Source organism: Psittacula echo (genome assembly GCF_963264785.1).
Source record: "Psittacula echo genome assembly, chromosome: 5".
In the NCBI taxonomy this organism is placed as follows: Eukaryota; Metazoa; Chordata; class Aves; order Psittaciformes; family Psittacidae; genus Psittacula; species Psittacula echo.
In genome coordinates, this window is record NC_137739.1 from 2766755 (window position 1) to 2791496 (window position 24742).

Below are 24742 nucleotides of genomic sequence, written 5' to 3' on the forward strand. Positions count from 1 at the left end.
AGGGAAGCACCGAGAATGAGGGAAGTGAGGCACTGGGAATGGGGGAAGTGAGGCACCGGGAATGAGGGAAGTGAGGCACCGGGAATGGGAGAAGGGAAGCACTGAGAATGAGGGAAGTGAGGCACTGGGAATGGGGGAAGTGAGGCACCGGGAATGGGGGAAGTGAGGCACTGGGAATGGGGGAAGTGAGGTACTGGGAATGGGGGAAGTGAGGTACCGGGAATGGGGGAAGTGAGGCACGGGGACAGCAGTGAGTGCAGCACAAGCCATGGACACTTCGTCAGGCGGGGCTCATGGACGTGTATAAAACCCTAAGGACAACAGTGCAGGGGAGCCAGGGAACAGCATCCATGGTGGGATTCCATGGTGAGATCCATGTGGGTCCCATGGTGGTGGTCCATGGTTGGTCCCATGGTGGGTTCCATGATGAGATCCATGTGTGTCCCATGGTGATGGTCCATGGTGGGTCCCATGGTGGGTCCATGATGGGATCCATGGTGGGTCCATGGCGTGCTCAGAGCAGGGTGATCTCACTGGGCGGCAGCGTCAGCCTCTTCTCCCGTGCTCCCAACAACCTCTCCATGTGCGCAGCCACCACTCGGCACAGCTCCAGCCCCTGCCGGAGGGGTCCACAACCATTGGTGGCCCTGCCACCACCATGGGACCCCCACCACGGATGCCCCCCGAGCATCCCCAACCTGCTCCAGCTGCAGCTGGGTGATGCCGTGCGCCAAGAGGTCACCCAGGGTGATCTCCACATAGGGGTAGCTGGACCCGGCCGTGGGACGCTGTGTCCGTGTGGATTGGATCTCCTTCAGTGAGAACTTGGCGATGGGCTCCTGAGGAAGGGGACAAGGGGATGGTCCATGTGCCCCAAGGGGACCGAGGACCAGAGGATGCTGGTGATGCAGCCCAGGGTGTGCTGATGGAGCTACACCTGGACCCTGCTTTGGAGAGGGATATCACCGCCTCCCACCATCACATCCCATGGTGCCACAGGCTCTGTCCCTGCTGGGATGGGCACAGGAGCAGGGGGTGTCCCCCCGCCGCAGCCCCCCACCTACGTGGGTCTCCTTGCTGAGGAAGTTGAGGCCGTTCTGGTTGACGGCCAGGATGCAGGGGGAGACGATGGCGTTGTTGCTGCAGCTCTGGATGTAGAAGAAGGATGAGCCAAACATGGGGTAGGCGCTCAGCAGCCCTGCGGGGTGGAGGACAGGGTCTCAGTGCCCATCACCACCCTGTCCTGCCTTGCTCTGCTGAGGGACCAAAACAACCCCATGCATGGTAGGAGCTGGGTGGGCTCCCACAGCCTGGCGCTGAACCAGGACCAGGATTGGACCCAGGAGCAGTCAAGGGGCCCTGTTGCAGCCTGCTGGGAAAATGGGTGGCCAAGGAGCCTGCTCTGTCATGCTGCCATGGTCCTGCCCTCCATGTGCAGCATCCCACTGGCCATGCAGCATCCCTCGCTCCATGCTGGGCCTATCCCAGGCTCCCCACGGATGAGCCACCCAGGGTATCACACCCCTGCAGCATCTCATCTTCATCAGCATCACCTCCTGGGCATCCCCATCATCATCATTCCATCCCATCCTCAGCAGCACCACAACCCCAGCAGCCTTGCATCACCACAAGGACAGCATCTCCAGCAGCACTGCATCCTCATTAGCGCGTGTCCTCATTAGCATCACATCCTCATTAGCATCACCTCCCTGGCTCCATCCCACTCCTGCTCACCCAGGAACTGTGCCCTGGCCTGGTGGGCGCTGAGTGCCTGCGCTTGCTGCATGTGCTGGGTCACCATATGGAGCCAGGATTGAGCCTTCAGCAGGCGGAAGAGCTGTGGTGGGACATAATCCTGCACCTCCCGCCTGCAGGGAGCCAGGGGACAGTGTCAGGCTGGGGAGTCCTACACCCCATGGGATGTGCCCCACAACCCGGACCCTCCATTCCCAGCCGTACGCGGTGGGGAGGCGATGGTGGTCCTTGGCTCGGTGCTGGAGGGCAGCCAGCTTGGCCAGGTGTGGGAAGTGCTGCTCTCCCGGCCTGGCAGGCGGCAGGACAGTGAACAGCCCCTTGAGGTAGTCAGGAAGGACCTGGAGGGGACAGAGAACAGGGGCACGGCTTGGGGATGGAGCACACTTCATGGCGGGGGGACAGGGACATGGCCCTGGTGGGGGGGCCCGACCTGGTTGTAGTGGACGGTGACATAGAGCTCGTTGTCAAACTTGAGGGGCTGTCCCCAGACCACGCGGCGGCACCAGAAGGTGTAGCTGGTGTCCCGGCGCTCCGTCTCGGCGGCCACATCCAGCACGTATTCCCGACGGGTCAGCGGCCGCACACTCTGCCCTGCCCCACCCCAGGAGATGAGCACCATGCACAGCATCCTCCATGCACAGCATCCACCATGCACAGCATCCTCCATGCACAGCATCTTCCATGCACAGCATCCACTATGCATGGTACCCTTCACGCATGGCTTCCTCCATGCACAGCATCCTCCATGTAAAGCATCTTCCATGCACAGCATCCACCATGCCTGGTACCCTTCATGCATAGCATCCTCCATGCACGGTATCCTCCATGCATCGTACCCACCATATGTGACATCCACCATACAGGGCACCCACTATGCACAATATCCACCATACACAGTACCCATCATGCATGGTACCCACCATGCATGGCCATCCTGTCCCCACCAGCCCCTCACCTCTGTCGGTCACCACGAAGAGGATGTACTCCTCAAAAGCCTCTGGGTGCTGCAGCCCCATCTCACAGCACAGCTCCTCAATCACATCCAGAGCCACCTGTGTATGGGGACAAGGAGGCTGGGATGCTGCCAGGTCCCCCTGCCACACTCCAGGCCACCAGCAGCTCCTGCATTGAGGCTCATCCCGTGTTGCTCCCCAAGGAAGAGGAGGACAAAGTCCCCCAGCTCATGGACAGCCAAGGGGTGAAGCCCTCCCCACATCTACACGCCAAGGCACCCACAAATGGGGGGGTTATTCTGTACCTGGGCTACACAGAGCCTCTCGCCCCCTGTAACTCACCGAGCACGTCTTGATCTTGAGGTGCCTCTCAATGCCACCAGGCAGGAGGAAGAGCTGGCGCTTGGCGCTGCGTCCAGCCTGCATGGAGGGGACACATTGGGGTGCAGGGGGGGACCTTTGCAAAGCAAGACCCTAAAGGACACCCTGAATCCCCAAACTATCCCAAGGGACCATCCCATGGGGATCATCCTGTATGTCGCCCATCTTTTCCTGGGTGAGGCACTGTGCCCTTCACCCCACATGCATAGAGCTGCATCCTCACTGGGATGCTCAAGGTACCCCCAAAGACAGACCAGAAAGGACCATGTTCCCCATACCAGCAAGGGGCCATCAGCTCAGCTCCGGTGTCTAGGGGAGGATCCTAAGCCCATAAGAGGACCTGGAACCTCTGGAGTGATCTCAAGCTGGCATCATCCCTGCCCTGCACCCTGTATGCACCCATCAGCACCCATCCTCACCACCATGGCCCTCAGCTCTGTGCTGCTGGGGAAGAGGCTGCGGCCACCGAACTGCAGGGTCTTCCGCAGGTTCAGCTCGCAGGCTTTGGCGATGCCTGGCAGGGACAGGGACCGGGATGAGGGATGGAGCTGAGCCCCGTGTACCCTGTACCTTGCGGTGTGCACAGCCCCTACCATGGAAAGGCAGCTCCGGGTGCCTGCTAGCATCCTGCAGGAAGGCCAGCAGGAAGGGCCTGAGCACCTCGGAGCACTTGTAGTAAGCAGCGAGGATGTAGAGCAGCCTCCAGCCCTTCTGGCAGCTATCCCTGTGGGAAGGATGAGGATGCCCATGGCCCCATGGAGCCACTGCGAGCTTGGCACCCCCACATGTCCCCAAACGAGTGTCCCCAGTGCCAGGCTGTGCTGTGCCAGCAGGGATGATGGATGGCCCGGGAGCAGGGATGATGGATAGCACGGGAGCAGGGACTCACGGCTTGGAGCTGCTGTTGTTGGTGATCTGCTTCACGACCTGGCAGTAGACCTCGTCCCGCAGGACCTCGTGCTCTGCACAGAGCTGGGGACAGGCACAGCTGCCACCCCCTGCTCAGGGCACCCCCAGCACCCACCACCCCACACAGAGGATTTACCTTGAGGATGGTGCAGACACTGTCCAGCTCCGTCTGCCCTCGCAGGGGATGGTCGCCCATGAACTTCATCACAGCTGGGGACAAAGCCACGCACTGGTACTGCTCATCCCATCCGTTCCCCAGGGATATGGTCCCCTGGGTGTGGGCAACATCCTGGACCCCTCCAGGCCACCCCATCCTGGTCCTGCTCCCACCCTTCTCCAAGGATAGGGATGGGACAGGGTGCTGGTGCCACTTGCCTACCTTGGAACGCCTCCGTGGCCAGTTTGCTGATGCCACCATCCACGAATTCAATGAGTGACTCCTGGATGGGGGTCTAAGGAAGGAGAGCATCAGCAAACGGGAGCAACCAGAGGGATGGGGTGTGCATTGGGGTGTCATTCACAGAGTCCCCGAGCCCAGACCTGCAGGTGACAGCAAGGCAAGGACACCCCGCTTCCCCTTACCTTGCTGAATGTCAGCATCTCCATCACATTGGGCACGTCCCTTTTGGCCTTCATCCCACAGGGTTCCCTGGGAGAGGGATGAAGGAGCAGATGAGCTTGGGTGCCTCTGATTCAGGGCATACCCATCCCACCGCTGGGCGCTCACATTGGCTCCCCATGCCGTGCCGCACGGAAATACTGCCTGGCAAAGGCCAGCATGGGGCAGGTCCCTGTGCTGTCTGCAAGCATCTCGCTGCTGTCACCCTCTGGACCCTCTGCTGTGCTGGCCGGGGATGCCTATGGAGCAGAGCAATGGGTACCAGGAACATCCAGCCCCGCGCATCAACAGCCCCGCATCAGCACCCACCTCGCTTTTGCGGTCCAGCTCCTGCGCCACGGCAGTGGAGGCCACGGCCACAGCCACGGCTGCTGAAGCCACCACCTTGCCCTGCTTGTCCCTGGGCTCCTCTTTCCTCTCCGCTGGCAAATGGACAAAGTCCGGGGCTGCGACGGGCTGGACGTATTCAGCAGGGAAGAGACCCGACCTGCCGTGGATGGCACCGAACTTCCACCCTGCAATGGGCAGATGTGGGGATGGATCCAGGCTGGCAGCTCCAGAAAGCCCCTGTCTGTTCCCTCCTGCTCCTTTGCACCCCAAGCCCTTTCCAAGGGGTCTGGTTGTAGGATTTGGGTGGAAAAACTGATGTTGCTCAATGTAAAGGAATGGAGAAGGGGCCACAAAGCCCAATTCTGGCTGGGATGTGGGGCAGCGTGGGAACCGCAGTGGAGCATCCCCCTGCATCAGGTTGGTACCAAGAAGAGCCTGACCCATCCTGCTGAGGGGTGGCAGAGGCAGCATCCTGCCCCATACCCCAGCCCCAGGGCAGTGTATGCACACCAAGGACATGCATGGGGACAGCACAGCACCCACCAAAGTCCTGGGTGCCCGTCTTCAGCTCCTCCAGGTACATCACCTTCTTGCGGACCACGCAGCCATAGTAGTGGTCTGTGGGGACATCACGGGGTGTCATCAAGGCATATCGACATCCAGGATCCAGAATCCATCAGTCCTGCCCCCCTGTGCCCCACATTGCGGGTGTTTTGGCATGGGGGGACCACTCACCTCTCTCGGGATGCTTCATTTGCTGCAGGTGGATGATGTCCCCTTTGTGGAAGCTGAGCTGGCCCTTGTCCTCTGGGCTGTAGTTCCTCACAGCCACCACGTACTGGGAGTCCTGGGCACAGGGGGGGGGCTGGCACAGCCCGTGCATGCAGACACACGCATGCACACACATGTACACGCATGTACACCACATCCCACCCAGCACCCACAGCCACAAACCCACCCCACGGTACCCACCATCACCCCAGGCATGGTCCCATTTACAGGGTACCCACCCCGGCCCCCTAAGTGTGTGCACACAGGACATGTCCCCAGCCCTGGGGCACCCCCCCCACACCTTCCTGAGCTCCGTGATGAAGTGGTCAACCATAGCCTTGACCTGGGGGGCTTTGGGAGAGAACAGGATGAGCTTCTCGCTGCGCAGGTTGAGCTCCAGCATGTTCCTGGACGGGGTGGTCACGAACAGCACATCGGCATAGCTGGGGAGGATGAGGGGATGCTGAAACACCCGGTACCCACAGCACCCATCGCACCCAGACCACGGGGGTCCCCGCTCCTACCCGTACGCCCTCAGCACCCTCAGCTGCTCCCCGGGCACATTGGTGCCCTTCACCATCCGCAGCAGCTTGACACCAGTGTGGGACACAGCCAGGATCTGCACTCCCGTCCCCACGCTGCCCTGTGGGGTAGGACCCTGCCTCAGCGTGGGGCACAGGGATGGGGTGTACCCAGCGCTGACCTGCCCCATGGCTGGACCCTCACCGTGGCAGGGAAGAGGCGAGAGAAATACACATCGCAGCCATCGCGGGCGGCAGCAATGATCTCCCTCTTGACACTCTCGGTGGCCACGGGGCTGAAGGAGTCCAGTTTGTTTTCCGCTGTGGGGAGAAAGAGCCACTGGTGAGTATTTATCATATACTATATATACACTATAGTCTCATACTATATATATAGTATACACCCCAGCATATATATATATAGTATATATACGTGTGTGCGTGTGTGTGTATATATATACCCCAGGGGGGATCCAGACACAGGGTTCACAGCAAGAGTGTGGATGCTCATCCCCTTCCCAAGCCTGGCAGGACCATGATATCACCCTTGGTGCATCATTATCCTAATGCAGCAAACCAGGCTGAGACCTGACACAACTCGTGGCTTTGTGGAGCACTAAATCATAGACTCACAGAATGGTTTGGGTTGGAAGGGACCTTAAAGCTCATCCACGGGCAGGGACCCCTTCCACTAGAGCAGCTTGCTCCAAGCCCCTGTGTCCAACCTGGCCTTGAACACTGCCAGGGATGGGGCAGCCACAGCTTCTCTGGGCACCCTGTGCCAGCGCCTCAGCACCCTCACAGGGAAGAGCTTCTGCCTTAGATCTAACCTGAACTTCCCCTGTTTCAGTCTGAACCCATCACCCCTTGTCCTATCGCTACAGTCCCTGATGAAGAGTCCCTCTCCAGCATCCCTGCATCGCAGGGGTTCATTGCATTTGGAGTCAAAACTACCCCAGCTTTAACGGCTTGGAGATGCCCAGGAGATGAGGATGGATGGGTGTGAGCCCCCCAGGTTTGGGCCCCCATAAGTGTCCCCCCCACCCCTTGGAGCAGCAGGACGCAGGTTACCAAAGAGGGATTTCAGTCGGAGCCGCTCCTCCTGGCTGAGCCGGATGCAGGTGTTGGAGAGCACATCATTGAAGATCTGGGGAGGGGGTGAGGAGCAGTGGGGCTCCGTGCACCTCCAGCCCCATTGCCCTGCCTGCTCCCCTGCCTTGGGGTAACCAGCAGGGACCCCCTGCTCCTTCATAGCAGCTCGGCATGGGGATGGATGCAGTGGGATGAGTGAACCATCACCCCAATGGTATGAGGGGGTACGCCAGCTCCCAGGGGACCTCACCTGCCTGAAGATGAGGTCAAGCAGCAATGGGCTGTTGATGCTGTCCTTGGGGTAGAAAACCTGCCAGGAGGGACACCAGCACCACCGTCACTGCCCCGAACTTAGCTACAAGCCCCCCTTTATCCCCATAGCACTTCCACACCATCCTGTCCCCATCCCTGTCCCCTCCCCGCACCTCCTTCCGGATGTATATTTTCCAGGGCACGTTGTGGTAGGTGTAAAAGTCCTCACTGCAGCTCCGGTGCAGCTGGGTCTGGACCTGCTGCACCTCAGATGGGAGCTCCCGTGACACAGAGACTGGAAAGGGATGGAAAGTCCTGCACATCCCTAGAGGGAGCCACCAATAGCCCCTCTCCACAAGGGGAAACTGAGGCACGGGGACCAGGGAGGGTTTATCTGGACACAGAGGTCATCCCATGAGGATGCTGTAGAACTGGACCCCCCCCAAGTGCCACTGCCCTGCAGTACCTGGGGACCGGGTGGCCACTGCATGCCCCGTTGGTGGTCGCAGTGGGTACCTGCTGCCGGTGACCGGCTTCACCGTGGCCCCCACCTCCTTGGGCCCCTGCGAGGCAGAGTCACTGCGGTTGGGGATGGTGACCCCCCCCAGCCTGCTGTGGGGCCCATGGGGTGGCTGCATCCCTACCACAGCCACTGGCACTGAGGATGCCGAGAGCTGCTCCTTCAGGATCTGCATGGCTTCCTCGTGGGGGTCCTGCTTCTTCCCAAAGAGCTTGCTGTGGAGACAGCACCTCACATAGCCTGCACCCCAGCATCATGTGTATGCCAGCATGCCTGTACCTCAGCATCACCTGTACCCCAGCATCACCTGTATCCCAGCATGCCTGTACCCCAGCATCACCTGTATCCCAGCATGCCTGTACCCCAGCATCACCTGTATCCCAGCATGCCTGTACCCCAGCATCACCTGCACCCCAGCATCACCTGTATCCCAGCATTAGCTGCAACCCAGCATCACCTCTACCTGGCACCATCTGCACCCTGGTATTAGCTGCATACCTCCTGCACCACCTGTATTCCCAACATCACCTGTATCCCAGCATTGCCTGCACCCCAGCATCATCTGCACCCCAGCATTAGCTGCATCCTAGCATCACTTCTACCTGGAATCACCTGCACTGCCAGCATCACCTGTACACCCGTATCACCTGTACCCCAGCATCACATGCACCCTGGCATTGGCTGCATGCTGACTGCATCCTGGCATCACCTGAACCTTGGGATTAGCTGCATCCTGGTATCACCTGCACCCCCAGCATCACCTGTACCCCAGCATCACCTGCATCCAGGCATCACCTCTACCTGGCATCACCTGCATCCCCAGCATTGCCTGCATCCCAGCACATGCACCCATATGCAGGAGAGGCCGGTGCCTCGCTGGGGCGCAGGGGTACCTGTGGGGCTGGGATCCCCGCGAGGCCGGCTGGCACTGCCGGATGATGTTCCGGATGTCGTGTGTGGGCCGCGGGAAGTGCTCCGAGTTGAGCCGGGAATTCCGCACCAGCTCTCCCGGCCACCGCCGGCCCACGAGGGCTGTGGGGCCAAGCGCATGGCACAGGGGCTCACTCCTGGGGCTGACACGAGCCCCCATTGACACCCCATTGCACTGGGACCCCTTACCTGCTTTCTGCATGTAGGGCCGGGGCTGGGGGGCACGGGTTGGTGTCCCCTCTGCTGCTCTGCCCTGCAAGGGACACCCTACTGTGAGCATCCAGACCCCCCCTGCTGCCCCCAGCCCCACAGAGCTGCCCAGGAGAGCTGTGGGGCAGGACCCGATCCCTCCCAGAGCCCCAGCTCTGCCCCACTGACCGGCAGCTGGTTGGCATCTGCCCGGTGCTGAGAGGATGGGACTGGCCCCGTGCCTGTGATGCCAAAAGGGCAATGCTCAGACGGGGTGTCCTGTACCCCCAAACCGGGGCTATGGGGTGCAGGGATGACCCCACTGCAGGGATAAGGAGGGGAAACCAAGGCAGGGAGCTGGCTCAGGGTGCTCACCTCTTGGCTGCTGTGCCTCTGCGGGCACTGGAGGTCTGCTGTGATCAGCATCACCATCCCCTCCTCCTGCACCACCTCTTCCCTTCATCCTCTGTGTGACAGCAGCCGGCTTCTCCAGCTCCTGGGGGACAATGGGATAGATGGATGGATGGATGGGTGGATGGGTGGGTGGATGGATTGATGATGGATGGGTGGATGGATGATGGATGGATGGGTGGATGGATGGGTGAACAGATGATGGATGGATGGATGGATGGATGGATGGATGGATGATGAATGGGTGGATGGATAGATGGATGGATGGATGATGAATGGGTGGATGGATGGATGGATGGATGGAGGTCAAGCCAACTGCACCCCTGAAATGCTGGACTCCCTCTCACCCCATTGCCATAGGAGAGCACAGGATCGAAGAGGCTGTCCAGGTACCGGTCCAGACCCTTCTGGCTGCGTGGCTCCCCAAATTCCCCATCTCCTGGGGGACAAGGAGGGATGAGCTGTCAGCAGCAGAGCTTCACCAGCATGGTCCCACCATGGGTCAGGGGGTGATGCCCTACCATGGGGGTGGTACACCTCTGTGGATGGCAGTGTTGGGGCTTTCATAGCTGGAGGAGGGGGCACTTCATCCAAATCCAAGCCGTGTCCCAACACCCTGCAAAGGGAGAGGATGCGCTCATTGTGCACACACTGGGTACCAGATCACCTCCAGGACCCCATCCCATGCCTCTGCCGGCACCCATCCAGTGGGGAACCCATCCCTGCCCGGGTACCTACGCCCGGCTGTCCCTGCCGTGGCTTTCGGCTCCATCCCATGCGACCAGGAAGCAGGACTTCTGCTTGGGGAAGCCACGGAGCAGCTCGAGGTCGGAGATAAGGTCCAGCACATAGTCATGACCAGCCAGCTCGGCCCATTGGGCACCTGCCTTCATGGCCACGGACCAGCCACGCCAGCCCTCCACCAGCCCCCTGCCAACAGCGGGATGGGGATGGGAGTCCAGCAGTGCCCCGGCTCCATGAGGACACCGTGAACATCCCAGGTCCGAGATGCTGGGGTCACCCAAGGTGATGCTGTGCCCCATAGAACAGGTGGGTGCTGAGCTGGTGGGTACCTGTGCTTCAGGACATCCCCTGCCAGGTCCTCGCCTGTGGCCCAGGAGTGGACAGGGCAGGAGAACTGGTCACCTGGGGAGGGATGGGATGTGAGCAGGACCCAGCAGTCCCCCCATGCCCCAAGCTGGGTCTGACCCTCACTGCCGCATGCCCCAGCCCCACGCCACCAGCACCATTGAAGCAGTGCAGGTCCAGCGCCATGCTGGCCTGCTGCCGGTTCGCCGTCCACTCCAGCAGTGATGGGGGGTAGGCTCGGGCGGCCGCGGCGCCCAGCTGGGACCGTGCCATGGCGTGCATCAGCTTGCGCTGGCACACCGGCTTGTAGCCAGCGAAGGCATAGTCAGAGACGAACCTGGAGGCAAAGGAGGATGCTGCAGGAGGAGGGGTGTGGGCAGCATCCGTAGGCACACGTGGCAGGCTGGCCCCAGGGACCACAGAGGGACTGAGAGCAACCCTGAAGGGATCTTGGTAGCATCCTGACCGTGTATTCCAAGCTGGACCCAAGGACCATGTAGGGACCTCAGAGCATCCCCAATGGGACCTGCATGGCATCCCTGGGCACGTGTTAGGCTGACCCCAGAGGACCACAAAGGGACTAAGGACATCCCTGGAGGGATCTCAGCAGCATCCTGGGCATATATTCCAAGGTGGCCAGAGGGATCCTGGAGGGACCTGAGCATAATCCCTGGCCACATGTGCCAGGATGGCCCCAGAGATCATGGAGTGACTTCAGGACATTCCCAGTGGGACCTGGGCAGCATCCTCAGGCACATGTGTCAGGCTGGCCCCAGAGGACCACAGGACAGACTAAGAGCGTTCCTGGAGGGATCTTGGCAGCACAATGTGTGCTAGGCTGGCCAGAGGGATCCTAGAGGGACCCGAGCATAATCACCGGCCACATGTGCCAGGCTGGCCACAGGGGACCACAGAGGGACTAAAAGCATCCCTGAAGGGATCTCAACAGCATCCTTGGCACTAGTGCCAAGCTGGCCCCGAAGACCATGGATGGACCTCAAAGCATCCCCAGCTTGACCCAGGCAGCATCCTCAGCCACATATACCAGGCTATCCCAGAGCACCCCAGCAGCATCCCCAGCCTCTCCCCAAGGATCCCAACCAGCCCCAGCACCCACCCCTCTCCCCATCCCCATCTCACTTGAGCAGGTACTTGTCGAAGGCGGCGGAGGGGGGGAAGGCGCTGAGGCAGGCGGCCAGCAGCAGCCAGCCCCGCTCCTCGTTGTTGACGTTGGTGTTGCGCCAGACCTGGTTGGCCGCTTGTGCCAGGAGCTCGTCCCGCAGCCCCGGCGCCGACAGCCCCTTCTGCACGATGTAGTTGCCAAAGAGGGTCTCCTGTGAGCCTCCCAGCGCCGGGTCCCCCATGAACCGCAGGATCTGAGAGGGGACAGCAAGGTCCTTCCCTCCGGCCCCACGCAGGGAGCAGGCAGGGAACCACGGTGATGGATCCTGTGCCATCCCACCTACCAGCTGGAACAGGCTCAGCGCCTCGTGGCACAGCTCCTCATCCAGCCGGGTGAGAGGAGCCATCAATGGGGCTGTCAGCATCCCGAACGCTGGTTCCTGCGGTGACACCCGCACCCGTGGCTACCCCAGCCCTGGGAACAGGCTCAGGCTATGAGGGACCAGCCCCATGGTACTGAGCATGGGGTTGATGCTGGATGGGGACTATGGGGCTGCAAAAGGGCTGGGGGGCAGGATGGGGCCGGCAGCCTCCCAGCAGTGGTTTCAAATGGTCTCAGTGGCACCAAGGATGCTGGCACCTTGGTAAGGCTGGGAGCAGGATCCGGCCCCAGCGCTGTCATTTGGGATGCTGAGGACTGGGAAACACACGGCAAAAATAGGAGGCGAGGAGGAGAAGGGAGGAAAAGAGACCAGGGATGGGGCTGGGATCCCGGGAACAAAGCGACCTGGTCTCCCGCCCCAGCGTTTCCGGATCTGCCCCGCGTCGGGCGTCCAGGAGGGCTCGGCGGGTGTCTCTCCATAGCCTCAGCGGGGTCCCCCCGGCCTCTGGAGACGACAGGAACCCACGGGGAGGGAGGGAGGCGGCAGCCGGCTCCCTGCAGCACCGCAGCCCCCCCGGGTCCGGCCCCTCTCGCACCCCGCAGCATCCCCGGGGCCGAAGCCGGGGCAGAGCGCGGTGGGGCAGAGGGAGGAGCCTCCGGACTCCCCTCCGCGGGGGACCCTGGACCTGAGCGCTCACGACCGAGGAGTCCCCAAACCGCGGCTGCCCACGGGGCAGGTTCCCCGCCGCCGGCGCCCACCTTACCTGGAAGTGGCCCCGCACGTACTTGGCCATGGGGTACTCGTTGATGTCGAGCGGGAGCGTGAGCTGCGAGTCGGGCTGCAGCGCCGGCGGCGGCACCAGGACCACGCAGCCGGCGTTCACCTCCCGGGCGGCTGCGGCACAGCGGGCAGATGCGGCACCGCCATAGGGATGGATGGGGAGAAGGGGCTGGGAGCGGTGCCGGCCTCCCCGCAGGACACACTCACCTGCGGCGGCCTCCAGCAGCCCCATCAGCTCGGCCGGGATCTCCAGGTGGGTGACGTCCACCACCTCCCTCCTGGTCAGCTCCTGCGGGCACAGAGCAAGGATGCAGCACCCCGGCACCCATGGGTGCCTCAGCATGGGGATGGGTGAGCACATGGCAGGGATGAGAGCAACACGGGTTGCGTAGCATCACATGTGTGCTTCCCGCAGTGCTGCACAGCCGTTACCTGCTTCATCCTTTCCTTCTCCTCCTCTGCCTGCCGGCGGGCATCTTCCTTCCTCTGCAAGCAGAGCACCCACATTGAGCCCATGCCATGAGGAAGGCCAAGAGGCAGCCATTTGTCCCCAGCATCAACAGGCTTCCATGCCAAAGAGCACCATGGGGCACGGAGGAGATGGTGGAGATGGGGTCTGTGGGGCTCAGGCTGCAGACCCACCACCGAGCATGCAGCAGGGAGGAAACGGATGCCCAGGACCCCGTTATGGATGCGCCATCCCCACCCTCACCTTGAGGTACCGCCGGCGGTTCACATAGATGTGCACCAGCGACCTGAACTTGATGAGTGTGTGCCGCATGCGCCGGTACCGCTGCCTGCGATGGGGAGAGCACCCATCACCCTCCGGCACCCTTCAGAGCCCACCCACCACCTCCAGGGACCCCAACCTGGCCAGGTATCCCCTCGCCCGGCTCTGCAGGAGGACGATCTTCCTGCGGAGGGAGCGGAAGCGCCTCTTGATGAAGAAGGTGCGAGCGTAGCGCTGGAGAGTGAGCGCGGCCAAGTGATGGGCACGAGAGCGCTTGCTCTCCAGGGCCTGGTACAGCTGCTCCTTCAGGAAGAGCTGGGAAAGGGGATGATGCTGTGAGAGCCCCACCTCGGCTGCCATCCCCAAGGGCATCACCGGAGCTAAACCCCCTGCCCGGGACAAGCACCTTGCTGACACCGACGTAGTACATGCTGGGGCTGACGGGGCAGAGGTTCCTCAGCATCTCCACGCAGTTGGCGCCATTGGGAATGACGTTGGACCACATGTCAACGAGGCAGCGGTACCTGGGTAAGCCCGTAACACCATCACCACACCAGATCCCACCAGCAGTGTGGACCCTTCCTGCGTGATGGTCACCATGGCTACAAGGATGCTGGAGAGAGACTCTTCTTCAGGGATTGTAGCAATAGGACAACGGGGAATGGGTTTAAACTGAACCAGGGGGAGATCAGATTAGATATAAGGAAGAAACTCTTTACTATGAGAGTGATGAGGCACTGGAAGAGGTTGCCCAAAGAAGTGGTGAATGCTCCATCCCTGGCAGTGTTCAAGGCCAGGTTGGACACAGGGGCTTGGAACAAGCTGCTCTAGTGGAAGGTGTCTCTGCCCATGGCAGGGGCTGGAACTGGAGGAGCTTTAAGGTTCCTTCCAACACAAACCATTCTATTATTCTTTGATTCTATACCTAGAAAGCATCTTCTTCTGGTGCTGTGGACCAAAGCAGGGGGGCTCCCAGCTCCCTCCAAAGTGCCCCTCAAAACACCCACTAATTCAGTGCTCTACTCTCACCAGGATGCTGGTACCCAACCCACAGCTCCCAAGCACCTGTCGATGAAGACGAGGAAAGGGATGCGGATGGGGAAGCCCTCCTTGCGGATGCGGATGGTCTCCAGGATCCCTGAGTACCGCAGCTGGCTGCTGACCACGTCAGCCTCAAAGAGCCCTGGCTCCTGGGGAGGAGATGGGAAGAAGCTTTAGTGGCCATTAGGGAAACCCCTGTGTGCCCACCACAGCATTGGCATCACCATGGACAGGGAAGGCCTGACCGAGCTCTCACCTTCTTGTTGTTGGGTTTGAGACAGCGCACGAAGAAGGGGTTGCACCTGCATTGAAGAGACTGCATTGGCCACGGAGAACAGAGGACAAAGCCGGCCTAGCCACCTCAGGCTTGGTCCATGGTCGCCCTGCTCCCACCATCCCAGTGCTCCTGCCTGTCCTGACCTCTCCATCTTTTCCACCAGGTCCAGGAGCGACTGCTGGAACCGGGCGGCCACAGTGGGAGCCTTGTACCGCCGTGTCCTGGTGCTGCTCCTCCTGATGAGGCTCCTCTGCCGCGCCATCACCTGGGCATGGCCGAAGAAGAGGTTGGCCACCACCTTGGGGAGATGGGAAGGGTTAGGGAGGAGGAAGGTGGATGGATGGAGCAGCAATCCTGGCTCCTCTTCCCAGCCCAACCACTGCCTTTTTGTCCAGCCATATCCCTTATTAGCAGTTGGATTCCCTGGATAGGGAGGGGGAAGCACAAGAGCAGTCCCTGTGTCCCCCTTTGTGCCAATGCTTGAGGGGTCAAAGCCCAGAGGACCCCATGGGAAGAAGGCACAGGAGGCATCTTCTGCTTCTGGTCCCACTGGGCTTCACCAGCCATGAGGACACATGCTTGGGGACACGAAGGGCGGTGTGTATGGAAGGGGGTTATCCATGCCTGGTGTGTCCCCAGGACCAGGGGCTAGCACGGCCCTACCTTGGTCCTGCTGCTGATGAACAGGTCCAGCACATCCTGACGGACCTGGTCATAGTTCTTATCCAAAAACTTGTGGACCTGGCAAAGAGCAAAACCTTACAGGGGCAAGGAGAGGCAGGGCAGGATGTGCCCCCATAGATGGACCCCCTGAGCTGCCCCAACCCCATAAACCTCCTCTTTAACCCTCCTGAAGACCCCAGCTGAGCATCCCACCACCCCATACCTGGTAGGTCACCTTCCCTGCGTAGTGCTTGATGGTGAACTCGGGCAGTGGCATCTTCGGCTTGGTGTATAGCGGGTTCGTCCCATGGTGGTAGTGACACTTCTGGAGGAACGTGTGGTCGGTGGCCTGGGGATGGATGCAGGGGTGAGACACAGATCGGGTCATTCAGCAGCCCTTGGGATGTAGGCGTCAGGATGGGGATGCCTGGACCAGATCTCAGCTCTGCCACTGGTCATGGGCATCTGCTCCTCTGTGCCTCAGTTTCCCCATCAGAGACCCCACAACCACCCTTCTCTCATATAGAGCAGGGTCCTCAGTGATCCCTGCAAAAGCAAGTCCTCTGGGGGAAGTTGCTCCAATGGCACCAACCTAGGACCTCCTGGGGCTTGTTTCCAGCCTGGAGAACCCCAGGGAAGTCTCCCAGGTTATCCAGGAATGAAGCATCCTTGGGGAATGGTAATTCCCAACCATGGCGACCACCCAGTGCTGCCATCCTCACCTGGGGGAAGCAGCTCTGGTCATCCAGGATGCGCAGGATTCCATAGGGCTTCTGGGAGATGAGGTCGATGCAGGGCTGGTTGTCACTGAAGGGGATCTCCTTCCACTCAATCTGCTCCCGCAGGTACTCCTCCTATGGGGCCAGCACTCGGTCAGCCCCATGGCGATGCTCGGCATGGGGCAGAGCCCTGCACAGCTCACAGGGCCCAAACCTGCTCCTCCTGGAACACGATCTTGTTGAAGAAGAACTGCAGGTACTCGTTGGCGTAGTTGATGCAGAGCTGCTCGAAGCTGTTGAAGTTGAGATCCTGCAAGAAGGAAGGTCCATGCAGCCTGAGATCCTGCAGCACCGGGGCTGGTGGCTGGGTGGGATGGAGCTGGGATGGACCCTGCTCACCTCAAAGCCATAGATGTCCAGGATGGCGATGGAGAGGGCCTCCTGCCGCGGGTACACCAGCTTGTTGATGCGGTCCGTGAGCCAGCCGAAGAGCAGGGAGTAGAGGGTCTTGGCAATGGCATCCCTGAATGGGAAAGATGAGCTGGAGCTCTGGCATGGCACGGCATGGCACACACCACCACCATGGTGGCCAGAACCCATCATAGCACAGGACATCCCTCAGGGCTGCAGTTTTACTCACCAAGAGCCTAATCCTCACTGGGAGACTTGGCCATCCCTTTCCCATCCCAGCATCCCACCTCCTGCCCCATCTCTAGGGACCCCTCTTCCCCTTTACCTGGCATCCACGGCGCTTTCGACAGTCAGAGGGGTAAAAATCTTCTCCCGCAGCGTCTCCTGGTTGGGATGCCCAAACCCAAGGGTGCGATGGAGCTTCACCATCACAAACCATGGTCCCCAAGGACCCCATTCCCTGCCTGTGTCCCCCCTGCACTCACCGTCACCTTGAAGGTGATGGCTTTCTGCAGGCCCTCGGGGGAGACCTGCAGCAGCTCAGCCACCGTCCGGATCTCCGTGGCGCTCACCACCATGGCCACCTCCTGACAGTCGCTCTATGGGACACAGTGAGGCGATGAAGGGACCCCCCTCTCTGCCGCATCCCGAATCAAGGAGCAGGGCTCGGCTCTCCCTTTGGGTACCTCGTATTTGTCAAAGTAGACGTTGCCCAAGTGGAGGACGGAGGAGAGGATGCGGAAGATGCTGTTCTGCTCCTCCACGCTGAAGCTCAGCGTTTCCATGGTGGTGAGCAGGCGGTGGAAATCCTCCTCATCGTTCTTCCCGGGAATCTCGCAGTTCCCTCCCTGGAATTGCCCCGTCCGTGCCATCAATGGATGCCATGGGGGGGGCAGCCCCTAGCAGTGGAGGGGGACACCCTCCCCATCCACATATTGAATCCAGGAACCCAGCAGCACCCCAAAGCTTGGTCAGCCCCCCAAAAGGAAGGTGCTATGGGGCTGTTTGGGGTCACCCTACCTGGTTCAGGTAGTAGTATGTCTCGGCGCCCTGCAGGCAGTACCGCTGCCGCTGCTGCGCGGGCAGCCCTGCCAGCATCTCATAGAAGATGTGGTAGTTGCGCTCGCTCTTGGCCTGGGATGCAGAGGATCGGGGTGGGATGGGGTCCATGGGGAGGGCAGGGATGGGGGGCAGAGCCTCACACCCACCTGGAAGACCACACGGGACTTCTCCAGCAGGTACTGCGAGGTTATGGCACCGCAGATCAAACCGCTATAGGGGTGAGAGCAGGCACCCGGCTGCAGCCTCAGCATGGGCAGGGGCTGTGTCTCCATCCCAGTGCCCATCCGGATGCTCCCTGCAGCACCAGGAGGTTGGTTCTGGTTCCCGGGTACCCCCAAAAGTGACGGATGGGCAGAGTAAGGTTCCCTGCATCCAGCTCCCAAGCTAGGGCTGAAGATGCTGCACCCAAGGGGGAAATTGAGCATCCTCCAGTGGGATCAGTGGGGATGAGCAAGGATAGGAATGGGAGACATCATAGGGACAAAGAGTGGTCACAGTGCCAGCCCAGGGCGCAGCATCCCTACCCTAAGGACAGCGAACACTGCCTGTCTTTAGGCAACACCCCCTTTTCCCTACCATTTATCCCCAAAAGCATCCCTGTGTGCATCCTATCCCAGCACCAAGGGACTGCGGGGCTGGGGGCCCGGTTAGGCACCCCCAGGGACACACGGAGGGGACCCACCACAGGCAGGAGCTGCTCAGCACTCATCATTACTTACTCCTCCAGGAAGATCTCCACAAACTTCCCAAACCTGCTGGAATTATCGTTCCTCACGGTTTTGGCGTTGCCGAAGGACTCCAGCAAGGGGGTCGCCTCCAGGATCTGCAATGGGGAGAGATGGGGGTCAACCCAGGCACCCCAACACCCCCACTCCGACACCCTCCAGCCCCCATGCAGACACCTTAATTCAAGGTGTGCACCGAGACCAGGTTGCATGAGGATGCAGGAGAGCACAAGGACCCCATGTACATGCATGGACCACGCTCCCACATCCATCCCAGCATCCCCCCCCTGCATCCAGGGTGATGTGGCAGAGATACCACCACGATGCTCAGTCCCCTTGAACCATCCCAGCCCACGTGTCCCTTCCGGTACCTCTATCTGCCATGGTCCAGGTGGAAGCAAAGGATAAGGAGGGAGAAGCAGAGCCATGAGCAGGGGATGGAGGAGAGGGCAGGGAGGGGGGACAAGGGGATGGGGACAGGGAGGTACCTGCGGGGCAGTGCTGCGCTTCTGGCTGACGGCTGAAAGGTACCGCAGGATCAGTTTGGTGGCTTCAGTTTTTCCTGAGCCGCTCTCCCCACTGAAACACAGAGAGGGGACACAGACGGGGCCATCACCAACCAAAGAGGGGGTTAACGGGGTCTGCAGACCCCAAACCCACCCAGCACCCCATCCCCATAGGGGATGCTGCAAGGATGGGCTGGTGGCAGCATCCTGCATCCAGCAATTAGGGCAGCACTGATTAGGGAGGGCCATGCATGGGGACGGCCGTGTCCCACCTGATGACGATACACTGGTTGTGTTTGGCATCCATCACTTTGGAGTAGGCGACGTTCGCGATGGCAAAGAGGTGCCTGGAGTGGGAAGAGGCAGAACTGGCGGGGTTTGGTGCCACATTGCCCCAGTACTGGGACCCCAGTGCACCCTGAGCATCCCCAAGCACAGCCAGCACCCTGACACGAGGGTCCTTGGGGACCTGGGACCACTGGAGGCTGCTGCAGGACCAAGGGGAGGGTAACGATGGGTAGAAGTGCCCCTGACCCCAGGGTGTTTGGGACACCCCAATACTCACGGTGGGTTCTCGCCCAGGGCTCTGCCCTCATACTGCAGGACCTGCTCCGTGCCGTAGATGTCATAGAGCCGGTACGGGTTCACCGACACCAGGATGCTGCCGATGTAGGTCTGTGGAGAGCCAGATTTGGGGGCTGACCCCCAAAATACCCCACGCCTGGGGTCCTCAAGAGATGCTGTGCACCCGTAAGCTTACATAGATGAGCTGGCGCTCAAACCGTGTCCGGATGTTGCTCAGCACCGCGGCCTCCTGGAGGTCCCTGCATGGAGCAGAGGCTGTGTTAGGGGTGGCAGGCAGACAGGAGGTGTTTGCTGTCCCTAGGCTTATACCCAGGAGGATGGAGCAGACCCTATGTTGGGATGGGAACCGTCAGGGCTGTAAGTGCATGGATGGGGGGCAAGGGACACTCACTCCAGCTGGGTCATGTCCTCCAACCCGTCCTCCTCCTGTGGCTCCTGGTACCGCACGATGGGCAGGCTGCACAGTGACTGCATCTGCATGGAGCAGCCCAGCGCCATCACTGCAGGGCTGTGCTAACCCTCTCCAATGTCCTATCTGGCCACCACCATCCCAAACCCACCATCGATGACCCAAAACGGGGACCCCACAGCCAGTGATGGCAAGGACCCCAAACAAGCATCTCACAGCCCCAAAACAGGTCCCCCAGCAAGAGTGTGGTGCATTAGGGGATAGCAGCAGCACTGGAAATGGGGACATGAGGCCACCGAAGCATCCTTGGGACTGGTCCAGGTGGCACCCCCAGGGGAGATGATGGAAGGGGGCTGTGATGGGGGCCAAGCTGCGGGGCTGGGGGCTGCTCCCCATGCCTGTGCCCCACACAGAGGTGACACGGGGCGCATGGCACGCAGGAGCCCGCACTGGCAGTGGTCCAGAGCGGGCAGGAAAGCAGACACCAGCTGGGTCAGCACGCAGGGATCAGATCTCAGCATTTCCATACGCGAGAATCAAGTGTCCCAGATGGGGCCTTGCACGGGGGGGGGGACACGCAACGGGCGATAACAACCCCCGTCCACCCTGCTCCCTATGGCAGGACCCCCACCAGCATCATTCACCTCCCACCCTGGGTGCTGCAACCCCCTTGGCTCTAATGGCTTCACGCACCCTGGAGCCCACAACCACAATACACCATCCATCCCAGTCCCTCCGGCTGCCGGCTCATCCCACAGCTCCATCCCATCACCGGCACCGCATTGGGCTCCCTCCATCCCCGTCCCTGGTGCTACCGGCTCATCCCACAGCTCCATCCCACCACCGGCACCGCGCTGCGCTCCCGCCGGCGTTACCTTGCTGCGCCAGGGCTGCTTGCTGCCCAGGTACCCGTCCGCCCAGGGGTGCCGGTCCCTCCAGCCGCCCCCCGGCGAGCGCTGGCTCAGGTACCGGGCGATGTCGGCTCCCCGCTGGCTCGCCCACCGCCGGCCGCGCTGGGAGGGCAGCTGGGGGGGGCCCTGCTCTGCCGTCCAGGCGTCGGGCATCTCCCGCACCCGCACGACGTGCTGCGTGGACCAGTGCTGCTTGTACATGCGGGACGCCCGTCGGAAGGAGCCCAACCTCTGTACCTGCGGCGTCACCACCGCGTAGCGCCCCGCGCCCTCCTCCCCGGATAAAGCATCACCGTCGGCGGCCTCTGGGCCACGAGGGCCATGGCGGGGGGTGGCCGGGGAGCCGGGGGCTCTGCCGCGGGGTGATGGGAAAGAGGCGTGACGCTGCGGTGAGGGGCTCCGGTCCCCGCGAGGGATGGACGGGACAATGGGGCGCCCGATGTCGGTCCAGCCCCGGCGCCCCGGGGGGGGGCTCGGTGATCTGCGGGTGCTTCCGTCCCGCCGGGATGGGCGCTGGGGAGAGGAGGGTGAGCGGGAGGAAGAGCGGCGGGCGGGCGGTGGGGATGGGGGGGTTGCAGAAGGGGCCATGCTCCTCACAAGCAGCGATGCCAGCGATTGCCCCATGGAGCGTATTGGGCTGCTCGCTTCGGCAGGGGATGGCCGGGCAGGGGGGGAGCGCGGGGTCATCCCGGCAAGGGGCTGCCCGATGCGCTGGATGAAGGTTTTGGGGGTAGCAGGAGCGGGGCTGGGCGGGGGGGGCACCCCAGCAGCAGCGCCCTGCCAGGGGGGCAGCTCCGCGTCCCAAGAGGGGCCGAGGCGGCGGCTGCCGGGCCGGGAGGTCGATGCCATGAAGGGGGATCTCTGCAGCGGCTTCACAGCCTTGGTGGGGGGTTCGGGGAGCCGGGGCCAGGCCTGGGGGAGCGGCAGCCCGGGGGGGCTGCTCTGCCGCAAGGACCGGGGTCTCCCCGACCCCGCTGCGGGCACCCCCAAACGCCTCCCCCCGGGGCCCGGGGAGCGGGGCGCGGATGGCGGCGGGGCGGGGGGGTCGGGGCCGAACCGGCGGATGCTGGCGCCGAGGGAAGGGGAGCGCCGCGGGCCCTCGGGGCGCTGCCGGGTCGGTGGCGGGGATGGGGAGCGCCCCGCGTTGGCGAAGGGGTTACGGAGGGACGGGAGCCGGGGCTGCCCCCAGGGCCTCGCTGGTGGGGAAGGGTCCCTGGGTGGAGGAGAGGGGTCTCGGGTCCCCATTGCGGCGCTCTCCATCCTGCGGCCAGAGCGCCTATAGAAGGGTTGTGGGGCGCGGGGGTCCCGGGGTCCCATTGCAGCCCGCGGAGGGCGGCTGGGGGGCTGCGAGAGGGAGCGCTGCAGGAACTGCCCCAAGGGGCTCCCGCACGCCCGCGCTGCAGCAACGCGGCGGCCCCGGGATGCTGTGGGGCTGGGGGCTGCTGCTGGAGGCTCGTACTCATCGTAGTCATCCTCATCACGGGCCGGGGGGAGATGGGGGGACGGCGGGAGGGGGACATCGAGGCGGTCCCTGCCGAAAAGCTTGACTTGAGGCCGGGGGAAGAGCCGGAACTTCCGATTGAGGGAGAGCTTGGAGGAGAGCGTGTCCCGCATGCCCCGCAGCGAGGAGGCGCTGAGGATGGAGAAGGGATACTCCTTGTCCTCCTCCTCCTCTTCATCCCACTCCTCGGGCTCCTCGGCCTCCGTGATCTCCTCCAGGGCCAGGGCATAGGGGTTGCAGGACTGGGCATGCGGTGCCCACCCCCCCTCGCTGTACTGGATGCGGTGCTCAGGGTACTCACCCCCAGGGTACCCGCCCGAGACGGGGTCCCCAAAGTCCTCGTAGGGGTCCCCCCTGTAGCCAAAAGGCCCCACTGTGTCCTCGCCGTACTCCTGGTCGCTGCCATAAGGGTCATAGAGGGCAAGGGGGGACCCGCCACCAAATGGTCCCTCATCCTCCAGCTCTGCGTAGCCATAGGGGGGTCCCTGTGGGTCTCCCTCTTCCCAAACCCCCCCATAGAAGCCATAATCCTGCTCTGCCTCATAGCCAGGGTAGTCAGAGTAGGGGCTCGGCCCCACATCCTCATAGCCATATGCTGGATCATAGGCTGGGGCTTGGGTATAGCCTTCCTCCTCTTCAGTGTAGCCACGCTGAGGGCCGTAGGCTCCATCCTCCTCCTCACTGTAGCTATGCCAAGGGCCATAGTCTCCATCGTCCTCAGTGTAGCCACGCTGAGGACCATAGGCTCCATCCTGCTCCTTGCCGTAGCCGCGCCAGTGGCCATAGGCTCCATCTTCCTTCTTGGCATAGCCACGGCGGGATCCATACACCCCATCCTCCTCCTTGCTGTAGCCACGCCGGTGCCTGTAAGCTCCATCCTCCTCCTCAGCCCACCCATAGCGCGGCACCGGCGCCTCCGCGGATGCGCGCTGGGAGCGCCGCCGGGATGGCCTCCGCGCCATGCTGCTGTGCCGTGCCGCGCCGGGGCCCGACCCCCTGCTGCTGCCAGTGGGGATCCGCTTCATGTTGGCCCGGTGCCGGAGGATCTCGTCTTCCGCAGGGAACGGCAGCTTCCTGGCACCGATCCGGGACAGCCAGGCCGTGTCGGCCGCACGGCTGCCCCCCGCCAGCCGCCCGCGCCGGTTCAGCACCTTCCTGGCCAGCCAGCCCGTGGCGGCGGCCGCCTTGCTCAGCACCTGTGCCCGCGGCTTGAATTTCCTCTCCGGGCGCCGGCGGAACAGGGATGCTTCGTCCTCGGCGGTGGCCGCGCCGCGCCGCAGCAGCAGGAAGGACGGCTTCGCCGGCGGCGCGCTGCCGGATGCGTCCTTCCTCTTCTTGCCCACGCGCTTGAAGCGCACCATGAGGTTGGAGGTGGACTTGAGCACCGCTTTGTTCTTCTTCTTCTTCCTCTTGTTGGTGCTGCGTTTGTGCAGCCCCCAGAAGAAGCGCGACGCGTTCTTGAACTGAGCCTTCTTGGGACGGCGCAAACCCAGCTTCTGGAAGCCCACGAAGAGCTTGGAGGTGCTGCGGAGGCTCCGCTTCGCCCGGGCCTTCGGTGCTGCCGCTGCCACCGCTGCCTCCTCTTCCTCAGCCGGGCTGGGCTCCACGAGTGCTTTGGTCTCTGCACCTCCTTTGGCTCCTTTCTTCTTCTTGGCATTGGTGACCGACAGCCCCATCACCAGCTTGGAGGTGCCCTTCAGGTTCTTCTTGGTGAGCGCGGCATCGCTCTTGCTCTCCTCCTCCTCCTCCGGCACCAGCTGCACCTTCTTCCCCCTGCCTGGCTTCTTCCCCACCACCCCCTTGAGTACCCCCTTCTTCTCCTTCCCCTTCCCCTTCTTGGGCTCCTCCACAACCTCCTCCTCCTCATCCTTCTCCTTCTCCTCCACCACCACCTCCGGCTCCTCACTCTCCTCCTCCTTCAGCAGCTCCGCATCCGACGTCTCCTCCGACTCGTTGGGCGCCTCCTTTTTGCCCTTCTTCCCATCCTTCCCTTTCCCTTTCCCCCCTTTCCCTTTGGCTTCCGCATCCTTTTTGGGCTCCCCCTTCTTCCCGACCATCCTGCCGGTTGCGGATGCTCATGCTCCAGCCCCGGCGGGGCGCTGGGAGGCGATGCCCAGCTCCGGCACGAGGCAGCTCCCGTCACCCGGAATTACCTGCACCCAGTGCCGATGAGGCCCATGCCCGTGCGTGGCTCC

The 24742-nt window shown here is 62.2% G+C and overlaps 1 protein-coding gene across 1 annotated transcript; it reads right to left on the reverse strand.

The window, feature by feature from the left end:
* Window positions 1–514: 514 nt before the first annotated feature.
* Window positions 515–23908, reverse strand: MYO15A (myosin XVA; the record flags this gene model as incomplete). Its single annotated transcript, XM_080620213.1, has 63 exons — window positions 515–616; window positions 699–839; window positions 1065–1198; window positions 1735–1868; window positions 1960–2093; window positions 2186–2346; window positions 2711–2807; window positions 3051–3128; window positions 3509–3603; window positions 3683–3813; window positions 3979–4061; window positions 4135–4208; window positions 4378–4450; window positions 4581–4647; window positions 4726–4856; window positions 4927–5132; window positions 5491–5565; window positions 5683–5794; window positions 6020–6161; window positions 6243–6361; window positions 6445–6560; window positions 7311–7386; window positions 7582–7641; window positions 7757–7878; window positions 8050–8146; window positions 8228–8318; window positions 8997–9135; window positions 9223–9286; window positions 9412–9464; window positions 9598–9718; window positions 9981–10094; window positions 10171–10249; window positions 10372–10563; window positions 10707–10779; window positions 10881–11059; window positions 11863–12098; window positions 12189–12284; window positions 12991–13121; window positions 13215–13296; window positions 13440–13493; window positions 13720–13804; window positions 13877–14052; window positions 14144–14261; window positions 14803–14927; window positions 15035–15080; window positions 15199–15353; window positions 15719–15796; window positions 15942–16067; window positions 16441–16572; window positions 16652–16747; window positions 16837–16960; window positions 17174–17232; window positions 17334–17447; window positions 17535–17696; window positions 17869–17982; window positions 18057–18120; window positions 18630–18733; window positions 19124–19214; window positions 19414–19488; window positions 19707–19816; window positions 19902–19965; window positions 20118–20200; window positions 21011–23908. 63 exons carry the CDS (start codon window positions 23906–23908, stop codon window positions 515–517), a joined length of 9663 nt encoding a protein of 3220 aa, XP_080476339.1.
* Between the last annotated feature and the right edge of the window lie 834 nt (window positions 23909–24742).